Source organism: Phacochoerus africanus, chromosome 9, assembly GCF_016906955.1.
Source record: "Phacochoerus africanus isolate WHEZ1 chromosome 9, ROS_Pafr_v1, whole genome shotgun sequence".
Classification (NCBI taxonomy): domain Eukaryota; kingdom Metazoa; phylum Chordata; class Mammalia; order Artiodactyla; family Suidae; genus Phacochoerus; species Phacochoerus africanus.
This window is the reverse complement of record NC_062552.1, coordinates 114,968,783-114,995,549: the sequence shown is the minus strand read 5'-3', so window position 1 is coordinate 114,995,549 and position 26,767 is coordinate 114,968,783. Positions and strand designations below refer to the sequence as shown.

Here is a 26,767-nt window from a genome sequence, read left to right as displayed (position 1 = left end):
GAGGCTGCCAGTTTTTTTTTTAGGGCTGCCCCTGCAGCCTATGGAAGTTCCCAGGTTAGGGGTCGAATTGGCACTGCAGCTGCCACCCCACACCACAGCCACAGCAATGCCAGATCTGAGCTGTGTCTGCGACCTACACAGCAGCTCATGGCCATGCCAGATCCTTAACCCACAGAGCGAGGCCAGGGATCCAACCTGCATCTTCATGGATCCTAGTCAGGTTCTTAACCCACTGAGCCACAATGGGAACTCTTGCCAGTTCTTCATTATGGAACTTCCTGGGTTCCTCTGAGTCCTTGCCTCATCTTGCTGGGCCCTCTTCTTTCTAGGTCTAGATAGACCTTCTAGGTAGGATTCCCATCTCTTGACATCTGCCGTTATCTCTGAAAGGGGCCCAGATGTGTCGTTTCTTCTTGAGCTCCGGTCCTCACACGTTGGAACATGGGGAGGTCAGGGCCGAGTCAGATATGAGGACAGGTAATCCTGCAGAGACGGCCTCTGGGGAGCGGCCAGTCGAGAGATCTGCTCCTAGTCCACCCACTCCCCATGTTAGAGAGGACCAGTGGCTTTGTGGTTCAGAGAGAAGAGGTGATTTCTTCTAGAGCCAGAGTAGTTTAGTGGGAAAACTTGCTTTCAAGTACTTCCTGTCCACACGTGTACATACCAGATGCCTCCTCGGCACCCACCTCCCCCCCAGCCCCTGGCACCACCTGGTCAGACAGCGCCTAGGAAATCATCCCGATTGTTGCTTTGTGAGTCGCACTGAATGAAATGGCTCCCCTTGTAACATGGTCAAGCCAAGCATCAGAAAAAGTCTCTCAAACCTGGGCGGTATAATTCCACATGTGTTTTCAATTCAGCCTGTCCAGGTCATTTCCAGCTTGGGCGCTGATTGCAGGATGCTAATCGGCGTTGAGATTAATAGCTGAAGTGGGAGCAAAAAAAAAAAAAGGAGCCAAACTGGGGTTTCTTGAGGTGATTTATTTCAGCTAAATATGTCAGTTGTTTGTTTGTTCTAAAAATATCGCTCGGAGGATGGGGGAGTATTCCAGATTGTTGACACTTTGACTGAAATGTGAGGCAAAATGTAACTGATATGGGATCCAACAGGAGTCCCTGCCTGTCACGAAGAACAGGCAGGATTAGGCTACTGGGAGGCGACGGAGGGGACCGTCCCCAGCCCGACTCCGAGCAGCCTCCAGGCGAGGCTCAAGCTGAGCACAGTGTCTGCCCCTCAGGCCTTTCCGTGCTTAACAACGGGGTGTCCGCATTCCCGGGAGCCAGCAGGTCTGGGAACCTGGGCTGGGGTCAGGCTCACGGTGACAGGGAGCCCCTTGGGAGCCAGGCTGAGTGGCCAGGTCCTCGGCACGGCTCCGCTCCTAGAGAAGATGCCCTCGTGACAAGAACCATCCTCTTCGGGCCCTTCTTTGTGGTTCTATTAGCAAACGGAGCAGGAGCCAGCCTGGGCTTTGGGGTCTTGTAAAGGAAACCAGATGCTCAGATTTCATCCCTGTCTGGCATTGCTGTGAGCTGTGGTGTAGACTGTAGACGCGGCTTGGATCCTGTATTGCTGTGGCTGTGCTGTAGGCGGGTAGCCGCAGCTCCGATTCAACCCCTGGCCTGGGAACTTCCGTATGCTGTGGGTGTGGGCTTCAAAAGACCAAAAAAAAAAAAAGACGAAAAAGATTCAATCCCTGAAAAGCTTGCAGGCAAGGGATTTCCGGCTGGCAGCCTGAGCAGACATCTGCTAGCAGAGTTCCAGTGGGTCAACACGCATTTCAAAAACGTCTGGATTTGATTCTCTTTAGGGTAGGCGGGCATGACTGCAAACAGTTCTTGAGATCTGGAGCCCAGCTCCCGTTTCCTTGCCTGGTTCTGGAAGACGTTTGAGTGTTCCAGTCCGGAAAAGGACCCTACCCCCTCCGAGGGCAGAGGATCATCCACACGGGAGGTGCTTTAGGTGTGAATGGGCCCCCAGCTTAGGACACTGGCCCTCACTGGAGATGCGAGGGTTCTAGCATAGCCCCCAGAATGCCATCCAGGGACTCTCTCCAGAAGGAGAGGAAGGTTCAGGGCTACAGGTGGTGCGGGGTGGGGGGGTGCCCTTCATTTGAGAGTTCAGTGTAAGCGGCTGATCAGAATTCCCATGGGATTTAGGACTAGAATACCCTCAGAGTTCCTGTTGTGGTTTAGTGGGTTATGAACCTGACTAGTATCCATGAGGATGTGGGTTTGATCCCTGGCCTCGCTCAATGGGTTAAGGATCTGGCATTGCCATGAGCTGTGGTGTAGGTTTCAGACACGGCTCAGATCCTGTGTTGCTGGGTGTGGCGTAGGCCAGCAGCTGCAACTCCTATTAGATCCCTAGCCTGGGAACCTCCATATGTCCCAGGTATAGCCCTAAAAAGCAAAAACAAAAAGAAAACAGAATACCTTCACAACTCTTACTGGAATGAAATAAACATAGGTAGAATTTCCTAAGTGTAGGGGCTATGGGAACTCTTTTCCTTGGAGGTCTTTAAAAAAATAATCAGGGAGTTCCCATCGTGGCTCAGCGCAAACAAATCTGACTAGTATCCATGAGGATACAGGTTCGGTCCCTGGCCTCGCTCTGTGGGTTAAGGATCTGGCGTTGCCATGAGCTGTGGTGTAGGTCGCAGACCCAGTTCAGATCTGGCATTGCTGTGGCTGTGGTATAGGCTGGCAGCTACAGCTGCAATTCAACCCCTAGCCTGGGAACTTCCAGATACCGTGGGTGTGGCCCTAAAAAGACAAAAAATTAAAATTAAAATTAAAAAATTAAAAAAAATGAGAACATTGAGGGTTAGGTTGGAGAGTTACGAAGTGCCTTTTGGAACTTAAATTTGCACGCAAATCACCTGGAAATCTTGTTACATGAAGATTCTGATCGTGGGGGCTTGAGTGGGTGCATTTTCTTTCTTTCTCACATGCTCTCAGGTAATGCACAGGCAGTCTGCTCCAACCATAGTCTGAGTAGCAAAGCATTATAGGGCCTTTCAAGGCCTTTTCCAGCTTTGGATTAATTGGGAAAAATCTGTATTTTTCCTAATGAGTTGATGACTAGCATGTCAATACAGCAATTAGGTGAGCCAGATGATCAAAGAAATTGTATATTTCCTGTGTAATAGTTGAGTAGATAGACATTCATTCCTTTATTGAACAGTCACCATTAGTGAGACCCCACGCAGTATTTGCTTGGGAGCAGCCACATGAACTGGTATTCCCCCGATCCCTTCCAGCTGTTGTCAGAGGGGCCTCAGGGGACCTGCGCAGCTGTAAGCCCACTGTCATCAGCTCATCTGGTGGTGACTGGGCCTGTGGAACTGGGGCAGGCCGGGCAGCTCACAGGCCAGTCTTGCTTTGATCTCCTGTGACTGTGACTCAGCCCCAGATCAGAGGCTGCCTTTTGCAGAGACCCTCACCTCCTGGGATTGGAGTGCTTTGGAAACCCAGCCCGGAGAGCAAGGGATCCAAGACCAGTAGGTCATCAGAAACGATGGTGATGGAGTTCTCGTCCTGGCTCAGTGGGTTAAGGATCCGGCATTGCTGCCAAGCTGTGGCATAGGTTGCAGGTGCAGCTTAGATCCAGCATTGCTGTGGCTGTGGCGTAGGCCTCAGCTGCAGCTCCGATTCGTCCCTAAAAAAGACAAAAAGGGAAGGAAGGAAGGAGAGAGAAATGCCAGTAACAAGGAATTGAGATGGACTTCCTTCACGTAAGCCACATGGACCCAGAAAGCACCCCCGCTCTGAGTGGGGGTTAGAGGTGTTTGATGACTCCTCTCCGTGACCAGTGATGGGCTGCCGCTCAGCCCTGTCAGGCTTTGTTCCCAGCTGACTCATCTGGCTTCAGCTTTCCACCTCTCCTCTCAGTCGCCACGTGCTTTTGGCATGTTGTCTCTTTTGATTTCTCTTACCGTTCTGATCTGTGGCTGCCGAGCCATCGTCTCAATTTATAATTTCATTTCAGCATACCTGCCTCCCCCAACTCGGCCTGATGCACTGTTTTTTCACCTGGTGGCAGATGCTCCCTTTCCTTCAGGTGTTTGGCTGCCAGCCCCTCACCAGCTCTCAGATCGGGCTCCCGGGATCTAGAGTAGGGGGAGGTATCCAGGCCCTCCCCCCACCCACCCCCGGCTGCTGGCCAAGGCCATTGCCCGTTTGGGCAGATACCACGTGCATTTTCTGCACAGCTGTTTCGCATCCCTGCCTACACTCAGCAGATAAACAAAGACAGGTCCCTGGCATGCTGAGCCCAAGAGCACACACACACACACACACACACAGAGATCAGCACAAAATACCAAATGTTCAAGGTTCCCGTGATTTTTCTTTCTGAATCAGCTGCCTTGAACACAGCATTTAGGGATCTGCTAATTAGCAAGAGTTTTGTTTATTAATATGCATGTTTCCTCCTTGATGCATTCAATGAGTGCCTTTTTTATGGTGCCAGATAAGATTGGAGGGCATCATTACTTTAGTATTTCTCTAAACTGTCCTTGTTTTTATTGAGTTCTTCATCAGAAAGCTTTGTGAGGCATTTTAGATTTTAGAATTTAGCGATATCTACCCTTTTAGCTTACCTCAGACCCCAGCCTTAGATCCCAGACTCCAGACACCATTCCTTGAGCACACGGGGGGCTCTCCTTCCTTTGTTTGAGTCGTTCCATCTGCCTGCCTGGAAGCCCACCCCCTCCCATAGCTCCTCCTGCCCCAACTGTGAAAGTCCTGCTTCTCCGCTGTCTTCCGTGACCCCCAGGCATACCCTGTCTCTCTCCTTTTGTGCGGCCGGAGAACCTTGTCCACGTGTCTGGGTTCATCACATACCATGTGTATATAACCCTAGACTGTGAGCCTTGGGGAGGGGGAGAGATACCATGTCTTATTCCCCTTTGTGGCCTCAGGGGCATAATAGGCATTTTTTTTTTAAGATAATTGACAAAAGGATGAACAAATTCAAGTTGGTTGTCAGGCATACTGACATATAGGTAATCAAACAATGGTACCAATATGGGGTGAGTAAACAGGTTACAAAAAATTCACAAACGAGACGTTCCTGTCGTGGCTCAGTGGTAACGAATCTGACTGGTATTCAAGATCCCTGGCCTCACTCAGTGGGTTAAGGATCTGGCGTTGCCGTGAGCTGTGGCGTAGGTAGCAGACACAGCTCACATCTGGCATTGCTGTGGCTGTGGCAGCTGTGGCTCTGATTCGACCCCTAGCCTGGGAACCTCTATATGTGGTGGGTGTGGAGCTAAAAAGGAAAAAAAAAAAAAAAGTACACACATGAGATGGGTAGGAGGTAGATGCTGCCTGAGGGAGGGGTCGTAGGAGGTGTCAGACCATGGGACTCTCACAGGTGGAGTGGGGGGGTCCCTGGGGAGAGGCCTTCCAGGCAGGTGGAGGGAACCCCACGAACACAGGCTGGGGGATGAGAGGGTCTATGATGAGCTCGAGGAATGGTGTTGAGTCTGGGACTCATGGGGTTGGGGTCCAGGATAAAGGACCTGGAGAGGTGAGGGTCCAGTGGTCGGGGGCAGTTTCCAGGGAGTGAGGAAGGTCTTGCTGGGGATGAGGGTTGGACATTAAGCCTGGCTCCAATAAAATGCCCACCTGATACATGCCCGAGGTACCCGGTGAGACGTTCACTGGGGCCCTCTTCTTTCTAAACTACTCCAACAGTTATTACTTCAAGAGTTATCTTGGTATCCTCAAAAAATTCCAAAAATAGGAGTTCGCGTCGTGGCTCAGTGGTTAACGAATCCGACTAGGAACCATGAGGTTGCGGGTTCGATCCCTGACCTTGCTCAGTGGGTGAAGGATCCAGCGTTGCCGTGAGCTGTGGTGTAGGTTGCAGACGCGGCTCAGATCCCAAGTTGCTGCATAGGCTGGCAGCTACAGCTCCGATTCGACCCCTAGCCTGGGAACCTCCATATGCTGCAGGAGCAGCCCAAGAAATGGCAAAAAGACAGGGAAAAAAAAATTCCAAAAAAGGGTAAAATATTATTCTGTGAGTTTTAACGAAATGTCAAACCTTGCTTCACTGCATCCTTCAAATGACTAGTTTTTTTTTACCTTTTTTTAAAAGTATAGTTGATTTACAATGTTGTGCCAATTTCTGCTGTACAGCAAAGTGACCCAGTCATACACACATATACATTTTCTTATATTATCTTCCATCATGGTCTGTCCCTAGAGGCTGGATGTATAGTTCCCTGTGCTGTACAGCAGGACCTCATTGCTTATTCGTTCTGAATGTAATAGTCTGCATCTACTAACCCCAAACTCCCAGTCCATCCCACTCCCTCTCCCTCCCCTTCGGCAACCCCAGGTCTGTTCTCCATGTCTGTGAGTCTGTTTCTGTTCTGTAGATAGGTTCACCTGTGGCATATTTCAGATTCCACATATAGGTGACATCACATGGCATCTGTCTTTCTCTTTCTGACGTACTTCACTTAGTATGAGAATCTCTAGTTGCATCCATGTTGCTACAAACGTCATCATTTTGTTCTTTTTAAGGCTGAGTAGTATTCCACTATATGTATATACCACATCTTCTTAATCCATTCATCTGTCAATGGACCATTTAGGTTATTTCCATGCAAATGTGCTTAATAATTTTAAATGAAAAAAGCAAGTCACAAAAAGCACAATAAATATGATCAGTTTTTAAAGAACCATGTGTAATGTATCCCTAGGAACAGTAAATACCCCAGCTGCCCAAACTCCTCTTTTCCTACAGCCCTCCCCAAATGTCAGGGCCTTCACCTGACCCTAAGCTAAACATTCCTGGCAAGTCTTTTCTGCTGATTGGACTGTAAGTTCTTGAGGGCGGGGGGACTATTTTATGCCACTTTTTATTCCACACAGTATATAACACAGATCTTTGCATATTTTAGGGCTTTAAATAATTGACAATGGATTAGAAAAGGCTGCACATCTTACTAGTGTCGGTAATGTGGTTAGAATATTTTAAGTCGTTCTCCTCTGTTTTTTGTTCAGTGCCTGGGGATCGGATGGGTTTGGTTTTACATTTCTCTCCTACCAGTAACTGGCAGTGTGAACTTGGGCAGATTACTTAGCTCTCAACCTAATGTGCAGGGTTGTTGGAAAGCACTGATTACAGATTTAAAGTGGCTGGCAGCTGCTGCTTTTATTGTTATTATTTCACTTGCCTTGAAAGCAGAAGCTTCCTGGTTGATGGCTTATTATTCTACAGTTGAGAGCTCCTGTCTTTTCTGGAATTGCATTTCCATTTGGGAGTTTTAGCTCCTATTACTCAAGGCTGGCTTCTGTGGTGGTGGTAGGGTGCTTTTTGACCTGAATCTTGAAAGATGAATAGAGGCTTAAAAAACAGAAACGGATGGCAAAGGAGTTCCAGACAGAAGGAAGAGCACGTGCAAAGGCCCAGGGGCATGAAGAGGCGTGACGTACAGAGGAAGCCGATCATGGCTGAATGGGGGATGTACCTGGTAGGCAGTGGGCAGACCAAGGCGAAGCATGTGGACAGGAGCCAATTCATGAAAGGCATTTGGCCTATCAGGAACATCGTCGAATTGGGATTTTAGTGAGGTTCTATTCTTCATTAATTTCCTGTAAGCATTCTATGAGTCCCTGAACTATTTTTTAATTCAGGTTAATGGACTTTGATCCAGGTACAGGGGATAGGAATAGGCCATTTTCCCAGCATGTGGTTTCTTACTGTACTTAGAGGAACATATCACTTAATTTGAGGCTGGACCTGGGTGGTGTGGCTGACCAGCGGTCTCAGCCTAGAGGTCCCTTTGCCCTCTCCACCAGGGTGACAGTTCCACATATTGAAATGCAGTCAGTGCTGGTTTGTCCCAGGTTTTTTGCCTCTGGGTTTCCGCAGGGGATGGAATCTATAATATCTTTGCACATGAACCACAGCCCATCAATTTGCTAATCATTGTTTGTGTCCTCTTCACGTCTTGCTAATGTAACTAACATGCACCCAGCCAGATGTTTTCCAGTAGTCTTGAAATGTGGGAGCAGGGCTCAGCAAAGACAGTGACAAGTCCCTTGTTCTGTTTTTGGTGTTGTTCTCCCCCTTACAAACCCCCCAAGGTCTGGGGCATGGTGAGAAAGCAGACTCGGGGCCGTGCCTCCGTCTCCTGCTTCTCCTTTGCACCGAAGGGCAGGTCCAAGCTAAGGCTTCGGACACTTTCTGCCCACCGTGCTGGACGCACCTGACCGTGGCCGAGAGGCTTTGCTTTTCCTCCTCTGCCTGTGTTTCCAGCTCCTCTTCTGTGCCAGCCTCACCTTCGTGCTGCTCCTCTTTCTTCACTTCCAGGTGCCTTTTCCAGCATTTGTGCTCAGTGATTCTACTATTGTTCTTCCTGTCTGGTTCTCTGCAATCCAGCCCACACCTTTTCAACTCCATATCCTGAGTCAAGTGTTTGAAAGCTGTTATTTCATGTTAATTAGAAGTTCTTTTTCCAGCCAAGAAGCCTTGCACAGAACCATTCCCCCAAGCCCAGCTTAGAGGCGAGCTCTGGCGTTTTGTACTTTGGTGCAGGCTCTCCGGATAATTGCTCTTAGAGCCGCACCGCTGCCTGCAGCGTGGGGAAACTTTCTCCACCACTGTGTGGGCCTCTGCGGGGCAGGCAAGCTCTGAGCTTGGCTCAGCCAGAGGACTCAGCACGCCTCCAGAGAATATCGCCTTGGTCCCAGGTGTGTGTGTGAGGGTCTCCCCTGGCCAAAATTGTTCGGCAACCAACCATCATCTGCCAGGGTTTCTGGCTTCCAAGTAGGTCTCCACCAAATGCTGACAGGTGACCCTTCAGCAGCTCCTCCTTCCTGTGCAGCACATCTCCCAGTGGACCCGTGTATGATGGGAGATTCTGGTGGAGAAGTACTCCCGCCACCTGCCAGACTCAGGAAGACATCAGCAGGAGTCGGCTTCTGACCCCTTAAAAACCCCTCAAGACACCCCGAGGGCTGTCTTTTCTTGTAGATCGTCCTGGAAAGGCCTCGGGGAATTTCCACTTCTGGAGATGTTTTTGAGCAGAAGCTGTGCCCTCTTCTCACATCCAGTCTCACTCTTTGTGCCCACCTGCTGCTAGATCAGGGCCTGCATCCCCGTCATCACCTGGCCTGGCATCCCAGCATCTCAGGCTTCTGCAGCCCCAGGGCCTCCGGGAGCCACCAGTGCCCCCTTGGGCATCTCGAGTCCCATCTGGAGGGAGTGGTTGGTGCGAACCCATCCTCCTAGGCGGTGACTGTTAGAACCACCTTCATCCCACCTCCCACAGGGGAAGGAAAGGCTTCCCTCTTGCCTCCAAGTGCATAATGCATGGTGAGGAATTCTCCTAGATGTCTAACTTAAACCCCTAGAAACAAATCTGACTAGCATCCATAAGGATGCAGGTTCAATCCCTGACCTTGCTCGGTGAGATGAGAATCGGTGTTGCTGTGAGCTGTGGTGTAGGTTGCAGATGCAGCTCGGATCTGGTGTTGCTGTGGCTGTGGTTTAGGCAGGCAGCTGCAGTTCCGATTGGACCCCTAGCCTGGAAACCTCCATATGCCTCAGGTGCAGCCCTAAAAACAAATAAACAACCCCCCCCCCAAAAAAAACCCTAGAAACATATTTCTTTGTCTTCTGTGGTTTATGGAGGAAATAGTCAGTGAGCTAATGCAATTTAAAGCCCATGGGCCTCAGAGCACAATTCTAGTTGCAGTGGAAGTGAGGTCAGAGGGAGGCTGGGGTTCTCCTATGGAAGGGGAGTTGACCTCACCTATTGAGCAAGGTCCTGACAAAGGTAACGCTGATGTTGTTTTGTAAAGTACGAAGCACAGGCTCATAAAGCTCCTTTGAAAACAGCAGCTCCTCCTTATCTTTGTCTGCTTTTTACTAACCACCAGCTAATTTGATGCTCACAGAGTAGACAGGATAAAGCTATGACAGCAGTATCCTTATTTGATGAGGTGCGGTTTTAGCTTAATTCAGGAGGAATTACGCCAGATGTGGGTTGGCGGAGGTTAAGATGGAGGACACGTCATACTAGTCTTAGAATTACGGAAAAAAAAAAAAAAAACATAGCCTTTGGTCAATGAAATACACTGATAGGAGTAAAGGGTCCAGTGGGATTCATGGCACCAAAGAGATGGTGACGTAGGAGTGACCAGTGGGCAAGGTGTCTTAAAGGACCTGATAAAGGAATTTGATGGTTTATTACAGTCAATGAGGAATCACGGTCGTTTCTTGAGCAGGGAACACAAATTGTTATTGGAGCTCTTTATAATGTGATTTCCTAGAGCTGGAGCTGAGTGGACAGCAGGCCATCAGGACGGTATCTGGGCTCATGCTGGGGCCTTCGCAAGGGCAGTAGTGATGAGCCCAGGGACCAGGGGAGACCCTGATAGCTAGAGAGACATAAGTAGACGTTGGGGGCTGGGCAGCTCTTTGGGGCCAAGAAAGGGAGAGACGGTCTGATCCTCGGTGGTGACAAAAGCAGGGAAAAGGTAGTTGGGGACAGTGGTGAGTTGGTGAAATCCTCAACCCTAAAGAGCAGGGTGGATAAGGTCAAAGACAAGAGGGCCTTGGCCAAAGGTGCCCTTTCTATGCACCTTCGGTTCAGGCTCTGCGAGGCTGATGGAATAGATTCACCTTCGAGGGGTGAGGATCCTTGTGGAAGGCCATGGGTAGATGCTCGCATCAAGCGAGTCGCATCTCCTGTGTGATTTTGTAAACAAATCAGGTTCACTTTTGATGAATTTTTGACCTTTTGCCAATAAATTGGTTTTGTTCTTAAAAGCACACTGTTAATACAATCCCTGGTTCTGATTGAAATCAGCCGCTCTGACGCTTTTAACCTGACCTCACATGGCAGTGCCACGCCGGCCCCTGCCTTGGCACTGAGACTTGCAAAGCCATACGTGGAGCCGGGAGTTCTGGCATCCTTGGCCCTCTCGCTACTGCTTCCTTCGGAGCCCAGCCTTTGGTCACCCCCTCCTAGAATGAGTACAGTGGCTTCTGGGCACTTGGTTTTGTTCTGGTGGGGACTCTGGCCTGAGTTCTTCTCTCCCTTTGTCTCCCACCACAGACTACTGTTTTCCAAAGTCAAGCTGGAGTCGCTCTGCCGGGGCCCGGATGAGGCGCTCCTCACTTGTAAGCACATGTTACAGATTTGGAAATCCTGCTACAACCTAACCAATCCCAGGTAAGAGGCCAGCGGTGCCTGTTGTGCGTGGGTTTTTGCAGGACCTCTGCCTCTCAGTCCATCCCTGATTGGCTCTCAGCAGGTTGAACTCTCCATCCCTCCGCACCCCCAGGAGCCACAGAGAAGAACAGCGGAGCCTCGTACACTCCATTTCTAAGGGGATTTTCTCCTGGTGTCTGATGAAACCTCAGGGTTTCTTATACTTAAACCTCGTGGGTTTCTTATACTTCTGCTGCCACGGTCGCCCACTAGGCTCAATTCTACTTGGTCTTGATCTGGTTTCTCTCAGCTGGCCTTTTACGTAATTCCTTTGACAAGTCTTATCATCTTTCTCATGATTTATGGACAGACTAGTCAATTATATAGTCCAGATGGGGTCCTCACGGGAATATTTTAAAGACCAGCATAAACAGGCCGCATCCTCCTAAGGAAAGTAGAAATTGCTATTGGCATGATAAAGTATAATTGTCAAAAAGCCTAAGTCATGACTCAAACAAATTATAGAAGCCCATATCACAGGTTTTCTCTGCCTCATTAACTAATGAGGGAAGCAATAAAATGCTAAGACCCATTCAAAGAAGAATTTGAAAGACAGAAATGCTGAAATGAATTTGCAAATAACTGCTTAACAAATATACCCTACAGAACAATGAAATACATTGTTTCGGTGGAAATTAATTGTATCTCGACCAGAGAAAATTCATAGGTTTTCTACCAGCTCACTCTGCACCCCCTGAGCTGTGAAATGGCTTGGCCAGTGGGAGTCAGTCACAGGCACCCACCCTGCAGAGGCAGATAATCTGGGGACCGTCCACTAGTCAGCTCCCAGCATCCCCTGAAAGACACTGCTTTCAAGTCGCAGGCAGTTTCACCCCTGCAAATGTCTAGATTACTGAGTGTGCCCTGACCCCGGAAGGCAGTGATTTAATGAAAAGGGACCTAATGATTCAGGTGAATTCAAACAACTGCTCGTACACACAGAATAATTTTCAAGCTCACCGCAGGATGGACGGACAGCCCCCATTCTGCCTCTCAGAGTCAGAGGCATAAAAATGCACAACTCAAATCATAGATGTGCACAAGGTGTGGCCCGCCCAGTCCAGCCCAGCAGGAGGCAGGCAGGCGGGCTGGGGGCGGGTCTGCCGGTGGGCGAGGAAAGTGGCCGGGGTTAAGAAAGCAGCAGGGGGTAGGTGGGGTTCCACCTGAGATCTTGTTTTACAAGATCTGTTAACGACACGGGTCCTTGCGAGCTGCCGTTCGCCAGAGCCGGGACACGGGCCCCGGGGGGCCGTGCAGCTAGAAGAGGGGGAGCCCAGCCAGGGTCTGCTCTTGCAGAGCCTGAGTCACAAGACTCAGGCAAGAGTCCCCTTCCTAACCTGAGCCTGTGGCACACACCAGGCCCGCCATGCCCATCCTCCCCTTGGTGAAAAGATAGTCATGAGATGGGCCTCTTCCCTTTTGTGGGCATGTCCTAGAGATAAAGACCATTTTACTTTTCTAAAAAATTCTGCTTTTCTAAGTCTGTAGGCAGAAATAGAAGACATCCATATTGGAGTTCCCGTGGTGGCTCAGCAGGTTAAGAACCCGACTAGTATCCATGAGGATGCGGGTTCGATCCCTGGCCTCTCTCAGTGGGTTAAGGATCCAGTGTTGCCGTAAGCTGTGATGAAGGTCACAGACACGGTTCGAATCCCACATTGCTGTGGCTGTGGCATTCGACCCCTAGCCTGGGAACTTTCATATGCAGCAGGTAGGGTCCTAAAAAAAAGCCCTATTTATGTCCCCCAAATCCCCCACTCCTGCCAACCAGAAGCAGCAGGATTTGGAGAAGAGTCACTGCCACAAGCCCAGCTCCAGGTCTTTGCTCTCCGAGCTGCTGGCTTCTTCCAGGAGCACGTTCCTTTGCCTGTACCCCCTCTAGAAACGAGAAAATAGATCCATCAGCTTGCACGTTGCCAAGTTTCCCTCGGCTCTCCACACCTCTCCCACCTCCCCACATTTCCTCCCACTTAGCAACCAAGAATATTGAATGTGAGGAGAAAAAAAAATAGCAGAATTGGAAAGCTTTTTAAAAATACTTAACCAAATGCCTGGGCTGTGTCCATACTTCCTCCGTTTCCTGAAGGATCCTTCAGGGCCAGAGCAGGGAGGAACCCTGGCTCCAGGCGTGGAGTCTGGATGCAGTGGGGGAGGGGGACCCAGCCACCCCCAGAGCTGCTCCCTGCAGCTCCTCCAGGAGCCTTGAGTGAGGGGGTGGCCATCCAGCAGCCCCTTATTAAAGAGCTTCCTGTTTGTTTTTTTAACTTGATTTTCTCCGGGATAAAAATAAATGTTTCTCCTGTAGCCCTCACCATTGTGCAAATTTAGACATCCTCTCCAGTGTGGCCGGGAGGACGTGACCCTGGCAATGGAAGACGGCGGAGAGGGGGCGGGCTGTGTCCCCACAGGGACAGTGCACTCCTCAGTTCCCTGGAGAGAGTGGCTCTGGGTCCCCACAACTTGACTTGGGTCACACAGGGTTTGAGAAAAGGACAGGATCACAGGAACAAGTGGGTGAGAAGCATCCCCACTGAAAAAACATAAAACCCGAGCAGAAAGCATCTCGGCAGGAGGTGGTTGGTTTCCAGCTGGAGCAGGTCTGCACCAACTTCCGGGCTCAGGCGCCCTGGTTTCCAAGTGGGCTCAGTTGGGGGAGGGGGCCTCTGCTCACCCTGCCAGGGCTTCCCACTACTCCCCACCCCCAATGGCCCCCTCGGGGGCTGGCACCGGCCTCGAGAGGGGACACAGAAGGCATGGGCAGGAATGGGTCCAGACTGAGACTCGGCCTCGCTTCGTGTTCTCTGATCCTGTCCCTCGTCTTTACTTTTGCTGGAAGGAGAACCACCCTCTGAGCCAGTGGCCAAACTGAGCCTCAGCCCAGAGCAGTCTGCCTGCGGGCTGAGCCGAGAAAGCATCTCCTGCTGCTCTTAGCAAAGGGTGGGTGGCACCCTCCTGAGAGTGCATTTGGCAGGTGTTGGTCACGGCAGAAGCCTGGAGAGATTTCCCCAGGTCTGCAGTTTGGCCTGCATTGAGGGTGGAAGTCCGCCTCTTGCTCAGTCTCCCCTCTTGGTGAAGCATACAGCTTCCCTCCATCCTTGTATACGTTGACTTGGCTGCTCAAGACAGTGTGACTTCCGGCCAGAGCCTCGCGGGAAGGCCAGCAGCCTCCCTGCACGGAAGCATCTCAGCAACGGACAGTGCCCCCGCCTCAGCCTTCCAAGATAGCGCCAGTTCTTTCCCCTTCCTGGAAAATAAAACCGAAGCTCCACGAGGTGAAAGAACTTGCTCTGGGTGTTCTCAGTTAAATGACTAGTAGAGCTGTGGTTCAGACCCAGGTCTGGCTACCATCGAGCCCTCTCCACCACCCAGGCTGCCTCTTAAGTTGACAACCCATGTCTTCTTCTTTATTTTAATTTTTTTGTTATTGACCCGTTCTCTCCCTTCTTGTCACTGCCACTTGCACCATCTGCATCCTGTAGCCATATGATTGGGAGAAAACGTTTTCTTCCTCAGTCCATTTTGATCACCTTAACGAAGAGCATGGAAAGTTTTTTAAAAAGACTCTTTTTTTGCTCTAACCTCAGCTGGAAATTGGAACCCCCATTTCATGCTAATAGTCACCAGTATTTGGGTGGTGCTTTCCTCTTTACAAGGTATACTCTCATTCATCTTCAAAGCAGCCCCATAAAATGGGCAAATGTCATGTTATATTAGACCCATTTTACTGATGAGAAAACTGAGTTTACGAATGTTGGGAACTTGCCTTGACTCTTGCAGTCCAGCCTTAAGATGCCTGAAAGATGCTCTGGTTTCTGATCCAAGGCCCCTCTATTACATTCAGTATTTCTTGTGTACCAGGAACTATCTATCGCAGAGCTGGGAAGGGACAAAACTGTGGCAAGAACTCCAGGGTTCAGACCCAGTTCACCACCAGCTTGCCTCTTGTGTTCAATCTCTGTAGCTATTTTAGAGGATTTCCCAGAGAAGCTTCCAAGTTCCGCTAAACTTTGACCATCGGTACAATTGACTCTGAGTTTTCGGTCCTAATTGAGGGGAATTGCAAATACCTGGAATTGCACATCTACATGTGTGGATCCTGCAGCTTATAATGTGCTGTGGACTTGAGGTGCCTTCTAATTTCCTTTCCCTAAACCCGCTTCTAACACCACTGACCAAGACTGGTTTTCTTTTCCTTCCCTCCATCCTCCTTGGCAGATGGTCCTGGCACCAAAGGGCCAGGCAGAGAAAAAGGTGAGGTGACGGGGCTGGAGGGGGAGGTGGTCCCCAGAGGTGCCCAAGCAGACGTGTCCCATAGAGAGAGAAGAGGGCTTGCGGGAGAGGGACTGGCCAGAATGAGAGCGTTAAGGAGACTCCAGGGTTGGCCAGGCCTCCCTCTGCCCCTTCTTTCACATTCTATGGATCATAGCAAAGGCAAATTCTGCACCAGATAAATGAAGAACTAAAAATTACTGCAAGCATCCAGCAAAATTCTCAGTTAGTGGAAAGGAACTAGGTCTCAGCTGGTGGAAGGGAACTAGGTCTCCGTGGGTAAGGTTTATAAATTCAGATTTAGGAAGTTCCCTTCGTGACTCAGTGGTTAACGAACCCAACCATGAGAATGCAGGTTCGATCCCTGGCCTTGCTCAGTGGGTTAAGGATCCAGCATTGCCTTGAGCTGTGGTGTAGGTCGCAGACACAGCTTGGATCCCATGTTGCTGTGGCTGTGGCATAGACTGGAGGCTACAACTCTGGTTTGACCACTAGCCTGGGAACTTCCATATGCCACGGGTGCATCCCTAAAAAGCAAGAAAAAATTAAAAATAAAAATAAACTCAGATTTAGGTTTTGGTTGGGGTCTCTAACATTTGGAGCAGGAGGTCCTTGACTCAGCTTCCCCACACCTACCATTGCACCAAGACAGCTAGGAATAAGTTGTCTTTGGAGGTGAGCCAGCCAAGTTTGTAGGCGCGGTATTTATAGGATGCCTAGTATATGCCCAAAAGTTATAACTCTTCCGACTGCTCTGTCTCCATGACCTCAGTTCAGCCTGATTCATGTCTGTCAGGAAGACCACCCTTATCCTCATCTCATGGGAAGTCACCGAGGCACACAGAAAGTGGCCTTGCTCAGAGTGGCTGGCCATGAAGGACAGATATAGGGTAAGAAGCCAGACCCTTGGTGGGTTCCAGAACCCAGCATGACAAAGCAGCAGCCAACCCTGCGCCGGGCGACATGGGAAGCCTGGAGGATTGTGGCTGAAATAAACATTTCCCATCTTGCTGAGATTTGGTCCACCGAAAACCCAAGCAGTTCCTTCCTTTGCAATTACAACAGCTCATTTTGTGTCTTGGAATCCCAGGTGATGGTGATGAAAAATATCGCTATACTGTGGGATAACATCTGAAAAACTCTAAAGTGGGGAACCATTGCAATATTCAGATAATTAACTCTTTGTAATATTTCTGCAATATTTTGTATAATATTTAATATGAAAAATACATCTATGTATGGAGTTCCCATTGTGGCTCAGGGGAAAACGAACCCAACTAGTATCCAGTATGGGTTCGATCCCTGGCCTTGCTCAGTGGGTTAAGGATCTGGCGTTGCTGTGGCTGTGGTGTAGGCTGGCAGCTATAGCTCCAATTCGACCCCTAGCCTGGGAACTGCCATATGCCACACCTGCAGCCCTAAAAAGCAAAAAAAAAAATTATGAACAGAGCAGTGCTAGAAATATTTAGTCGGTAACGGAATTAATGAAAATCTGCATGTACTTTTATGTTGTCTTCTGCTCAGAGACATTTATTGTTTCTCAGTTGTGGAAATAATTAATAGAACAGTTTCCAAAAAACTTGCAGCGAGTGATGTCATAAGTATAGGCTGACAAACAGTCTGAACTGGAGCAAGTTTCCTTCTGTTTCCTGTGGATTTTTCTAACGACATCCCTGGACATGGAAATTGCAGCCTGCAAACCATATTAAGTTTCATAGCAAATCTTGTTTGTACCACTTTTAGCAACAGCTGCATGGAGGAAGGAAATTGTGTCCCTTTATTGTAGAATTTGAACTTCTTAACCAAAAAATGTCTCTTGTAGGCCCCTCCCAATCTGGGTGAGGGGAAGGATTCAAAGAAAAGCATTAAAGGCTCAAAACTCAAGAGATAGATATGCTTTTTTGATAGAATATCATAATAGAGGGAGGGAAAGAAGAATGCAATCGTGTTTGCTTATAAGCTCCTTAGAATTTTTCTTTTAAAGTGTCTAGGAGCTAAGGTCCCTTAACAGTGCTTCATTCCACTTGGGCCCCGAGTGGTCTGCCTGGGGACTTGCCAAATGAGTGGGGCTGATCCTCTTTTGCAAGAACAGACTGGAAGTGGGGACTGAGTGCAGGGAGCTGGTGGGAGCGCTGGCCCAGAGGCCTGTGCCAAAATCCTGCTGTGTTCTCTCTAAGCCCCCTCCCCGCTTCCCCAGCTCAGGAACACTGGCTGGGGGCTGCTGCTCCCGCCCCACTGACACCCAGCTCTGTGTGTGCGCACACCCCTCTCCGTCCTATTATATTGAGATACCAGCCACACCATTTATCTTAAAGGCTTGTTCTTAGGACAGAAACGAGGCCATGCCTGTGATGACCCTTCCCAAAGTAGGGGCCGGGATCCTTGACTTTGACCACTACACATTTAGAACCATGTGGGGAGCTCTGAAAACCAGAAATTCTGATTCATTCAGTCTGGAGCAGGACCTCGGCATCAGTATTTTTTAGAGCTGCCCCAGGTGATTTTTCTTAGACTCCCTGGTGTAGAGCGTTGGTCCCTAAAGACAGCTGGAGGCCAAGGTGTTTATGGGCTTGATGAGCCTAAGACTTCCCCACACAGAGTGTGTGGGTCGGTTTCCCCGGCACGTGGATGGAGAACCTGGAACCGAAAGAGAGGAAAATGAGTGTGTGGGTGCGGCTTAAACTTCATTTGTGATGTGGATACTGAAAGGAATCCCCAGCCAGGCGGCCGAGGGAGCAAGCAGGATGCCTGGTAACAAGTGGAAAGGTGCTGAAGACCATCAAAAAAGCACAGGAGGACTCGGTGGTTAACGAACCCGACTGGTAACCATGAGGTTGCCGGGTCGATCCCTGGCCTCGCTCAGTGGGTTCAGGATCCAGCGCTGCTGTGAGCTGTGGTGTAGGCCAAAGAAGCAGCTCGGATCCCGCATTGCTGTGGCTGTGGCGTAGGCCGGCAGCTGAAGCTCCGATCAGACCCCTAGCCTGGGAACCTCCATGTGCCGCAGGTGCAGCCCTTAAAAAAAAGCGCAGGAGGATTGACTGCGTTTCCGGAATGGGGACTGGTGGGTGCTGTTTCCTTCCGCCGCCCGGCCCTTCCAATGACTGACATTTGTCGCTGTGTTTTGCAGTGATTCTGGACGTGGGAGCAGCCTCTTAGATAGGACCATTGCGGACAGACGACAGCTTAATACAATTACTTTGCCAGACTTCAGCGATCCCGAGACAGGTGAGAATGAAAAGCCAGAGGGGCCGAAACGGTGTCAACAAGAGCATGGGGCCTGGTCCCCGAGCCGAGCGTGTGGGGTGAGGGCCTCCAGAGCCTGGGGTTGGAAGAAGACCTCATGCACATAGGCTAACCTCTCGAAGGAGGTGCATTTTCTCCACTGGCTTTTTCAAGTGTGTGTTCACGGCAGGGGAAGTAATATTTCTTGCCCAACACAGCTCACTGAAATCTTTCTACTTTTTCCCCAGCTCTTGGAGCCGAAAATCAAAAGTAAAATTAGATCGTTCCCCTGCTCGTCAAGCTTCTCCCCTGCTTTTCTGCTTCTCCCTCTCTCCTTAGATTTCAGACCTGGCTGAAATCAAGGTTGTGGTTTCTAACCAGGCGCACGAACGGACACACATACAGCCATCAAAAGACTCTGTAGGGAGGCGGGTGGGCTCTGAGCTTCTCCTGCTGCTGACCCCACCAGGAGGCCCGTGGCCCTCACTGCCCCGGAGCCAGTATTTACACCGCAATTGTCATTTGCGTTTCCACAGTTGCCTAACTGAGTAAGAGGGGAAAAGAGATCCCTGATATTTCCAGAACTCCAAACGAGTAATTGTAACAGAAATACTGACTCTTCGGTGGCGGTTTGGAGGACAGACGCACAGAATATGAAGAAATTCACTGCGCTCTGAGCCTCAGAGGTAGTTCTGGAGCATCATTTGGAACCTGGTTCTGTGGCTTCTCTGGCCACCCTGCAGGGCCCTGAGTCAGGCTTCATCTCTTTCTGGGATGCCTGGTCTTCTACGGGCTGGCTTCTTGAAGGGAGCTTCCGAGCTCTTCTCCTGCACTGGGCCAGGTTCCGGCTCCTGACCGAGCCCTTCCAAAGAGCCAGAGAGTAGCCTTGAGGCCTACACCGCCATCCTTGGAAAATCAGTCCCCGGGAGGGCTGGAAGCCAGGTGTGGTACTCCCCTGAGCTTGTCCTCACAGCTGCCTGCCATCCGGTGCCTGGCTTCCTTTTCCCAAAGTTAAAAGTCGGCTGGTCCCAGGGCCCTAGGCACCTAGGTCGGGAGCATCGGGCATTAGAAGCAGCACACATTATAAATTAGTGCAGTTTAACTGGGTCACCATGCTGTACAGTAGAAAAAAAAAAAATATATATATATATATATAAAAGATTAGGAAAAAAAGAACCAAGGACAAAAAAATAAATAAAAATAAATTAGTGCAGTTTAACAGGGCTTGTGGCCGCGGCTCAAAATACTGACGGACTGGCCCCAGAGACACTTGCCACCCATGTGGCCTGAGCCCTGGATTGAGAAGCAGGCATTGTGGCCTTAGGCTGCGACCTGGGCCAACTCCGGAGCTGAAATAGTCCTGCTAGAGGATGTGCCCCACAGTCGCAGGGCAGGGAAGGTAGGTTGTCAGGATTTAGCTTCTTTGAGGCTCAGACCCTGGGGAGAGAAGAGAGGGAAGTGACACTCCAGCACCAGCAGCCCTTTGGGCTGATTCAGATCAGCTGCTGCTGCTGCCCCAGGCTGTCTCCCCTTCTCCCCCTCCCCAGGGCCTTGCGGGAACAGCCCTCCTAAAGTCAGACCCCTTTTCCTTCCCGCTGGCTCAGATCTTAAATTCCCGAGGTCCCAAGACTTCAATCCACATTACCCTGAAAAGAGACAGTGGGAGGAGATGAGTGTGGCTGTTGGGATTCAGTCTCCGCTCTGCCCCCCGCCCAGGGACCCCAGGCGACCTGTCTCTGGTTCACAGCCGGGGGTCACTGCCCCTTCTCATTCGTGGAGTCTACACACCCATTCTCTCACTCCCTGGAGGCCAGGTGGTTGGAGTCTGGATTTCCGTAGGACAGAACCACAGCCTCCAGGTGCTGTGATCATTTTATTGGTGGTGGTGGTGTGCTCGCCCAACGCAAATCCCTCCAAGACCCCTCTCCCTAGCCCGGCCCCCAGAACCCAGCTTCTGGTGTACAAACCACCAGTTCCTTACTCAGGAGGCCGGGAAATCTGCAAAACTGAAGGCCACCTTAGCAGACCTTATCCGTTCCAGACGGGTTATAAAGGATGGTAAAACATTCCGAAGTGCTTATTTAAATCAAAGAGTCTTAAACGTGAGCAAGGTCGGCCTCTAAATGGTAAGGATGGAGGAATAAAACCCAATTCCACATAGTGCAGCCTGTGGGCATTCGCAGGAGGCCAGCTGTTCCTGGTCATGCATCTGTGTGGACTGACCCACAGATTTGGGTTAAATCCTGCTTCCGAAGCTTCCATTGACAGCTTTGGCTTCCATGCCTGCCCCTCCATCCTGCCTGTCCCTGATGGTAACCATTTTTATTAGCTTTCTGTCTACCCTTCCATGCACATCAGCTTGGATATAATTGCCTACATCCCTCGGCTTGAAAATAGCTCAGCCCTGTGAGGTGTCCCTTCCCACATGCCCTGGGCATCCCTCCACACCTGTCCACAGGTACGTCCTCCAGCTTCTTTACAGCCACGTGGTACCCGAGGCGCTCAGAGCCCACGGCCGGGGCGCATCCACCCAGCCGTTCTCCTTCCCTTTGCCTCAGTTTTCAGTTCACGTGGTGCCAAAGGAGGCTGCGAGTCTTGACTCCCCACCGCAGCCCTGCTCACTTAGGGGCTGTAGAAGCCAAGAGAAAAGGGACTCGTTGGAAGTGAACGTGGTCCCAAATCGAAACAGAAGTGACCCTGAGGTCAGCTGTGGTCTGAGAGAACCCAGCCCTGTGGTGACAGCTAGTCCATAGCATGGGTCTCGGCCCCACCTGGCGCGTCTCCTAAAGGGCACAGGCATCCGATGTGAGGATGGCCAGCGAGACTCGAGGGCAGAGCCGAGGCGACTGCCACCCCTAGGATCCTGCCAATTCCGGGTCACCCACGGTGCAGTAGCTTCCCTCGTGAAGCCACAGCCCCCTCTTGGATGGTTGTTTTTGTTTTCTAGGACTGGAATTTATTTCCTTTTTATTTTTTAAGTTTCTTTGGTGAACACATTTCAAATATACCAGACTAGAGATGCTAATCCCCATGCACCTGCCCCCAGCCTTCAACAATCAGCATCTGTTTTTCCCTGCATCTCAGCCGTCCCACACTTCGTTTTTGTAGCGCACGTTGAGGCAAATCCCGAACATCATATTTTGCTGTTAAAAAAAAATGTCGGTATCTATGTCAAACAGATGAGCGCTTTTTAAAAATAAAACCAAAATACCATTATTATACATCTGGGTCATTATAAAGTGCACGCTCCGTGTTCTTGATCTCGGAGGTGGCTAATTAACTGGAATGTGGTTTTCCACCTCAGAAATTGTCCATGTGCAGATCCGAGCAGTAACAGACGGGGAACCATATCTAGAAGCTTTGCACTGGTTGCGTCCCCTGTGGCTAAAGAGTAGATGTTGGTTTTATTAAATGGACGTAGAAAGCTGGAAAAAAAAAAAACTCGTTAGGAATATGATTTCCCTTCTAATATCACCTCTGGCTCCCCTCTCCCCGCCTCTGTCATCCTACAGCGCCCAGCCATCCAAAGAGTCAAATGGAGTGACGGTCTTTTAACTCTGAAGCTATGAATCATTACCTTTTCTTTGGAATAAACTAGTTCCTTAAATAGAGGATGAAACAAAATTTGTTTTCTTCCTTTTGCCTTCAAAACAGGATATGGAGGAAGGGGATTTATCTTTAATCACTGATAGACATGACCAGACCCTATCCAAAGCAAAATGATTTTTTTACCTTGAAAGTTTGGTCCGTTGAGTCTGGGGACAATCTGATCACTGTACTGGTTTCCCTCTTGCTGTGTATCCCTCCAGCTAAAGCCATGGGGGTGACAGTAATAGCTTCCTTTTCCAAGTGCCCGACGGGTGCCCCCAACCGCAGACCTGCCTAGAAAACTTAAAGACTCCACTGTCACAAGGCTGGGACCTGACCTATGGTTTGCCCCTCCGTATCTGCACCAGGAAAACTTTAGTATTTCAGTAAATTTCACAGAAGTGCTTCTCATTAAAAAAAAATAATGATAAGTAAATAAACAAATCTAGGGAAATTCGAGGTCTAACCCTTTCCAATTGAAAAGCAAAGAGTTTCTTTTCCTCTAGAATGTCCTGGATGTTATAGGTTAAAGACGTATTATTTTCACTGGATCATACTGCTGAATCTGTACCCAGGTAAATCTGAGTTATTTTTATTCCGTGGTGTTGTTGCAGAACAATTAGATAACTGGTGGGAAAACAGCAAATTTGTTTTCTTCGGAAAGCACTTGTATTCTGTTATCAAGTAGAGGAATGATTGTGTATTACATGACCTCATTTTCTTTGCAGCTTATGTGAGTATGTTAAAAGCTACTTTATTTTTTTTCTTTGTGTTTCTAAAGTTTTTTTTGCTTTTACCCTTCTTTTTTTTCTCTTTCACTTTTTTAGTGTCAGATTCCTCCTCCTCCTCTTCTCTTTCAAGAACCGAATCTCCTCTCCACCTGTTTGTATCTTCTCATCTTCATTCTCCTCCCAAACCCGATACCTTTGTGTGGCCCCCTGCACCTCATGCAGTCAGTGACCCAGGCCCCCGCCAGGAACCCTCTCTGTGTAAACATGGTTTATGGTTTTTCCTTTCTTGTAAGACCTGCTTCATGTGCCTTATGTTTCATTTTCTGATAATCTTCCAAACTGATAAGCTGGATAGAGAGCTCCATCAAATTTTTTTGAGAGAAAAATCTTGCTAGTTTGAAAATCCAAAAGCTGTTCGGGGCAGAAAAACACGTTGGTGCCCAACTTCCCACCTCCTCTTTGAAAATTAAAAGGAAAAAAAAATTGTTTTGGCCTAGTCTGAGGCATGCAGAAGTTCCTGGGCCAGTGATGGAACCCATGCCACAGCTGTGACTGGAGCCACAACATTAACAACACCAGGTCCTTAACCCGCTGAGCCACGAGGGAACTCCAAAAGAAATCTGTTTTGAGCAGAATAAACAGAAGCTTTATAGAATATTGCTTCCAGTTCTTGGATACTGCCATGCCTTCTGGAGTTAACACAAATGTGTAAAGATCCCTTTTTTAAAAAAGACAAATTAGAACAGTGTGCAAATAATAATGTGTTCCTAAATATTTCTCATTTTCAAATTTAGAAATTCATTCGACAATATATAGTAAGCTAGTATTCTAAAGATATCGGCCATATGCCTTATAAATATGCAGGTCTCAAACCTTACTGTGCGTTAAAATCCCCCAGAGACCTTTGAAAACTGCAGATCCCCGGGCCCCACCCCCAGTTTTTGGTTCAGGAGGCCTGAGGTGGGGCGGAGGAATCTGGGTTTATAAAATACCCCCTTATTTATAGAAGACCCCCTTAAGGTATTCTAAATAGTTTTATATTTAAATTTTACACTTAAGGGAGTATTTTATAAATACGTAAGTATATAAAAGTTGTATGCTACATTTTGAGAAACGATGCTATAAATTGTTTTCCATTTGCAAGGAAAGAAATTGTTATGTTTTGTGTGATGAAACTGTGCAGAGACCTTGAATAGCATTTTAATGTAATCTTGCTTTCACATAGTGTGGAAATTGGAAAGTCTGTTTTCAGGGACCTGTCAATGAAAAAAAATATTACATCCCTGAATTAAAATGAGACATTGGTTGATAAAGCCCTTAAATGGCACCTAAATAGATCCACCCTTCTTCTTCCACTCGTTTATTGAATGCTCACTTTTCCCACTGCACAGCCAGAAAGTTTAATCTCTGTATCTGTGATTTACAAGGGTTCGTCTTTGATCCAAAGTCTCAGTTACATGCTGAACAAACGCTCATAAGGGAGCTGCTACCAGAAAGCACTGCTTTCCCTAATGTGCTCATCTTTCAGGTGACACCTGCAGTGTTACACACACACACACACTACAGAAAGAGAGAGAGAACTGGACAGAAACGAGTCTACCATTAAAATAAATCATTCAAACCAGGAAACACGCTGACCTTACATATCTGCATATTAGGTGTTCTGAACTCAGCCTTCATGGCCATCCCAGTTTTATGGAACAGAAGATGAAGCTGATGGTTATAAACTGCTTATACTGTTTTTAATCCCCATCTTAAAATAGACATTTTCCCTTAATACAATGCCCAGGGGCAATTGCCAACTTTGGTTTTTCCAGAAAAATTGTTTTTGACATTGACTTTTGCCCAGTTTTTTTCAATTTTAAAATGGGATTGCGTTGTTCTAGAATATCGTTAGACGTTCCCACTGCGCCATCCACTCGTTTGCACGGCCAACCCACCTACCTCCACTCCCTGCCAGTAGTTATCCTGTGTCACCCCAAGGAGTCCTGTGTCCCTTGAAACCTTTGGAGACTGGAGGCCTGACTCATCTGGTGGGGCTCCTTACGTCAGATTAATTAGCAAATTTGGGGGGGTGTGTGATAAGCACCCACCGGGCTTTCTGCTGAATATATTGTGTACCAGCAGCGCTCAATTGTTTACTCTTTGTGAAGCTATGAATCATCTTCCGTCCCCAGGGAGCCCCTAACCAGTAACCACGTTTTTTCCCTGAGACGGAAGTACCCAAGGATCTCCAGCCCCCATCCCGCGTAAATGCAATATTTAGTTAGGGAAGAGAAAACATAATATATGTGACTAGTCAATGTAGCAATTTTTTAAATTAAAATTCTAATGAATTTAAACTCCAACTCTTTCCCTTAGGACTGAAAGCCAAGACCTAAAGTTTTATGAATTTCTCCCTCCAACCCTTTGACTTCACAGGATTGAAAACTAGCCCAACCCTACAAACTGTTGGGCTCGTGATTAGGGTTAATGTGTGGAAAGATCTGAAAACTGCTTGTTTGATTATTTTTCCCCTCCCTTTGGAATTTCCTGCCCTGGAAACAAAGCAGGTTACATGAATTGGTCAGCTTTCATGTGCTGAGTGAACATGTAAATACGAAGGGGAATGCCCAGTTGGCCTTGCTGGCTTAAAAAAAAAAAAAAAAAAAATCATTGTTAGTGGGAAAATATGTGTCACGCTTGAAGTCTGCTTCCAGACAGCCAGGCTTACAGTTGGAAGGTTATCAGAACTCCATTTGCTTTTTCAGCCTTAATTTTGGATTTTTCTCAAATGTTTTGTTTCTTGGTTTTAATTTTTGGTTTGATTTGTTGTTCCAAGGCAACTCTCCAGAAGTATACTTTCATGGTTTTCCCTCCCTTTTTTCAGTTAGTAAGTAGCTTACCAATCTATTAACCTGTCTGAGGGTCTCCAGAATCACGCTTCCTTCCACCTTGCCGTGTGTGTGTTGTGGCTGTGGATGATGGGAAATGTCGTTGAGATGGCAAGATGGCTGGATATGAAGCTGCCACCTGCTTGCTCACTCCTCCCCCCCGGGGCCCGTCTCTCCTGAGATTCTAATGCTTCTGCTGCAGCTCGGGTTTAAATACTGAGGAGGCAGTGCTTGTCTGGAAAGAACTACGGAAGGCATTGCAGGACAAACGCCCAAGTAAGGGCGTATGTTGGCGTGGTCCACAGCCCCACTGGGGCCCATCAAAAGCATGAGACCGCCAGCCTCCCCAGAGCAGTTGGGTGCTCTTAAAATTCCTTTCCAGTTCAACCATTATAGGTACCCAGCACAAAAGTTCTAATAATTAATTTACCTAAAATAAGCTAAATAGACATCATAAAATTTCAACTCCTTCTACCAAAATGTAAAGAAAACCCAGCAGTTCTCTGAGTAGAGGACTCGTGCGTTACAGTGGTGTTCTGTGAAGGCGTTAGTGGATTATCAAATTTTCCAAAGGATGTTTATTTGATCACTGATCCTCTCTGGTCAAATATGTTTGGGAAATAGTGCATCTCCCTACTAGAGACTCACAGTTCACATTAGTACATTAAAGGCTCTGAGAAGTCCTGCAATTTAAAAAGTGCAAGACTCTCCGAACTTTGACCCAGTGTTCCCAAGCTACATCGTGTTTTCTCCCTGACGCGGTGTCCATGTTCCAGGGACTGCATTTTGAGAAATGTCGAGGTATACAGTGAGCCGGTGCATCTGAATGATCTGAGCCTTTACT

The 26,767-nt window shown here is 48.6% G+C and overlaps 1 protein-coding gene across 8 annotated transcripts in view; it reads left to right on the top strand.

Moving 5' to 3' along the window:
- The window catches only part of TTC7B (tetratricopeptide repeat domain 7B), a 248,625-nt gene that overhangs the window by 168,656 nt on the left and 53,202 nt on the right, over positions 1–26,767 (top strand). For 4 of the 8 annotated variants that reach the window (XM_047796148.1, XM_047796151.1, XM_047796152.1 and 1 more), the window contains 4 exons: positions 11,085–11,201; positions 18,637–18,734; positions 23,147–23,338; positions 25,872–25,922. In XM_047796148.1, the coding sequence (XP_047652104.1) occupies positions 11,085–11,201; positions 18,637–18,734; positions 23,147–23,338; positions 25,872–25,922 (458 nt within the window). The remainder of the gene's footprint in view (positions 1–11,084; positions 11,202–18,636; positions 18,735–23,146; positions 23,339–25,871; positions 25,923–26,767) is intronic. The other 4 variants (XM_047796149.1, XM_047796154.1, XM_047796150.1 and 1 more) reach the window with 4 other exon arrangements.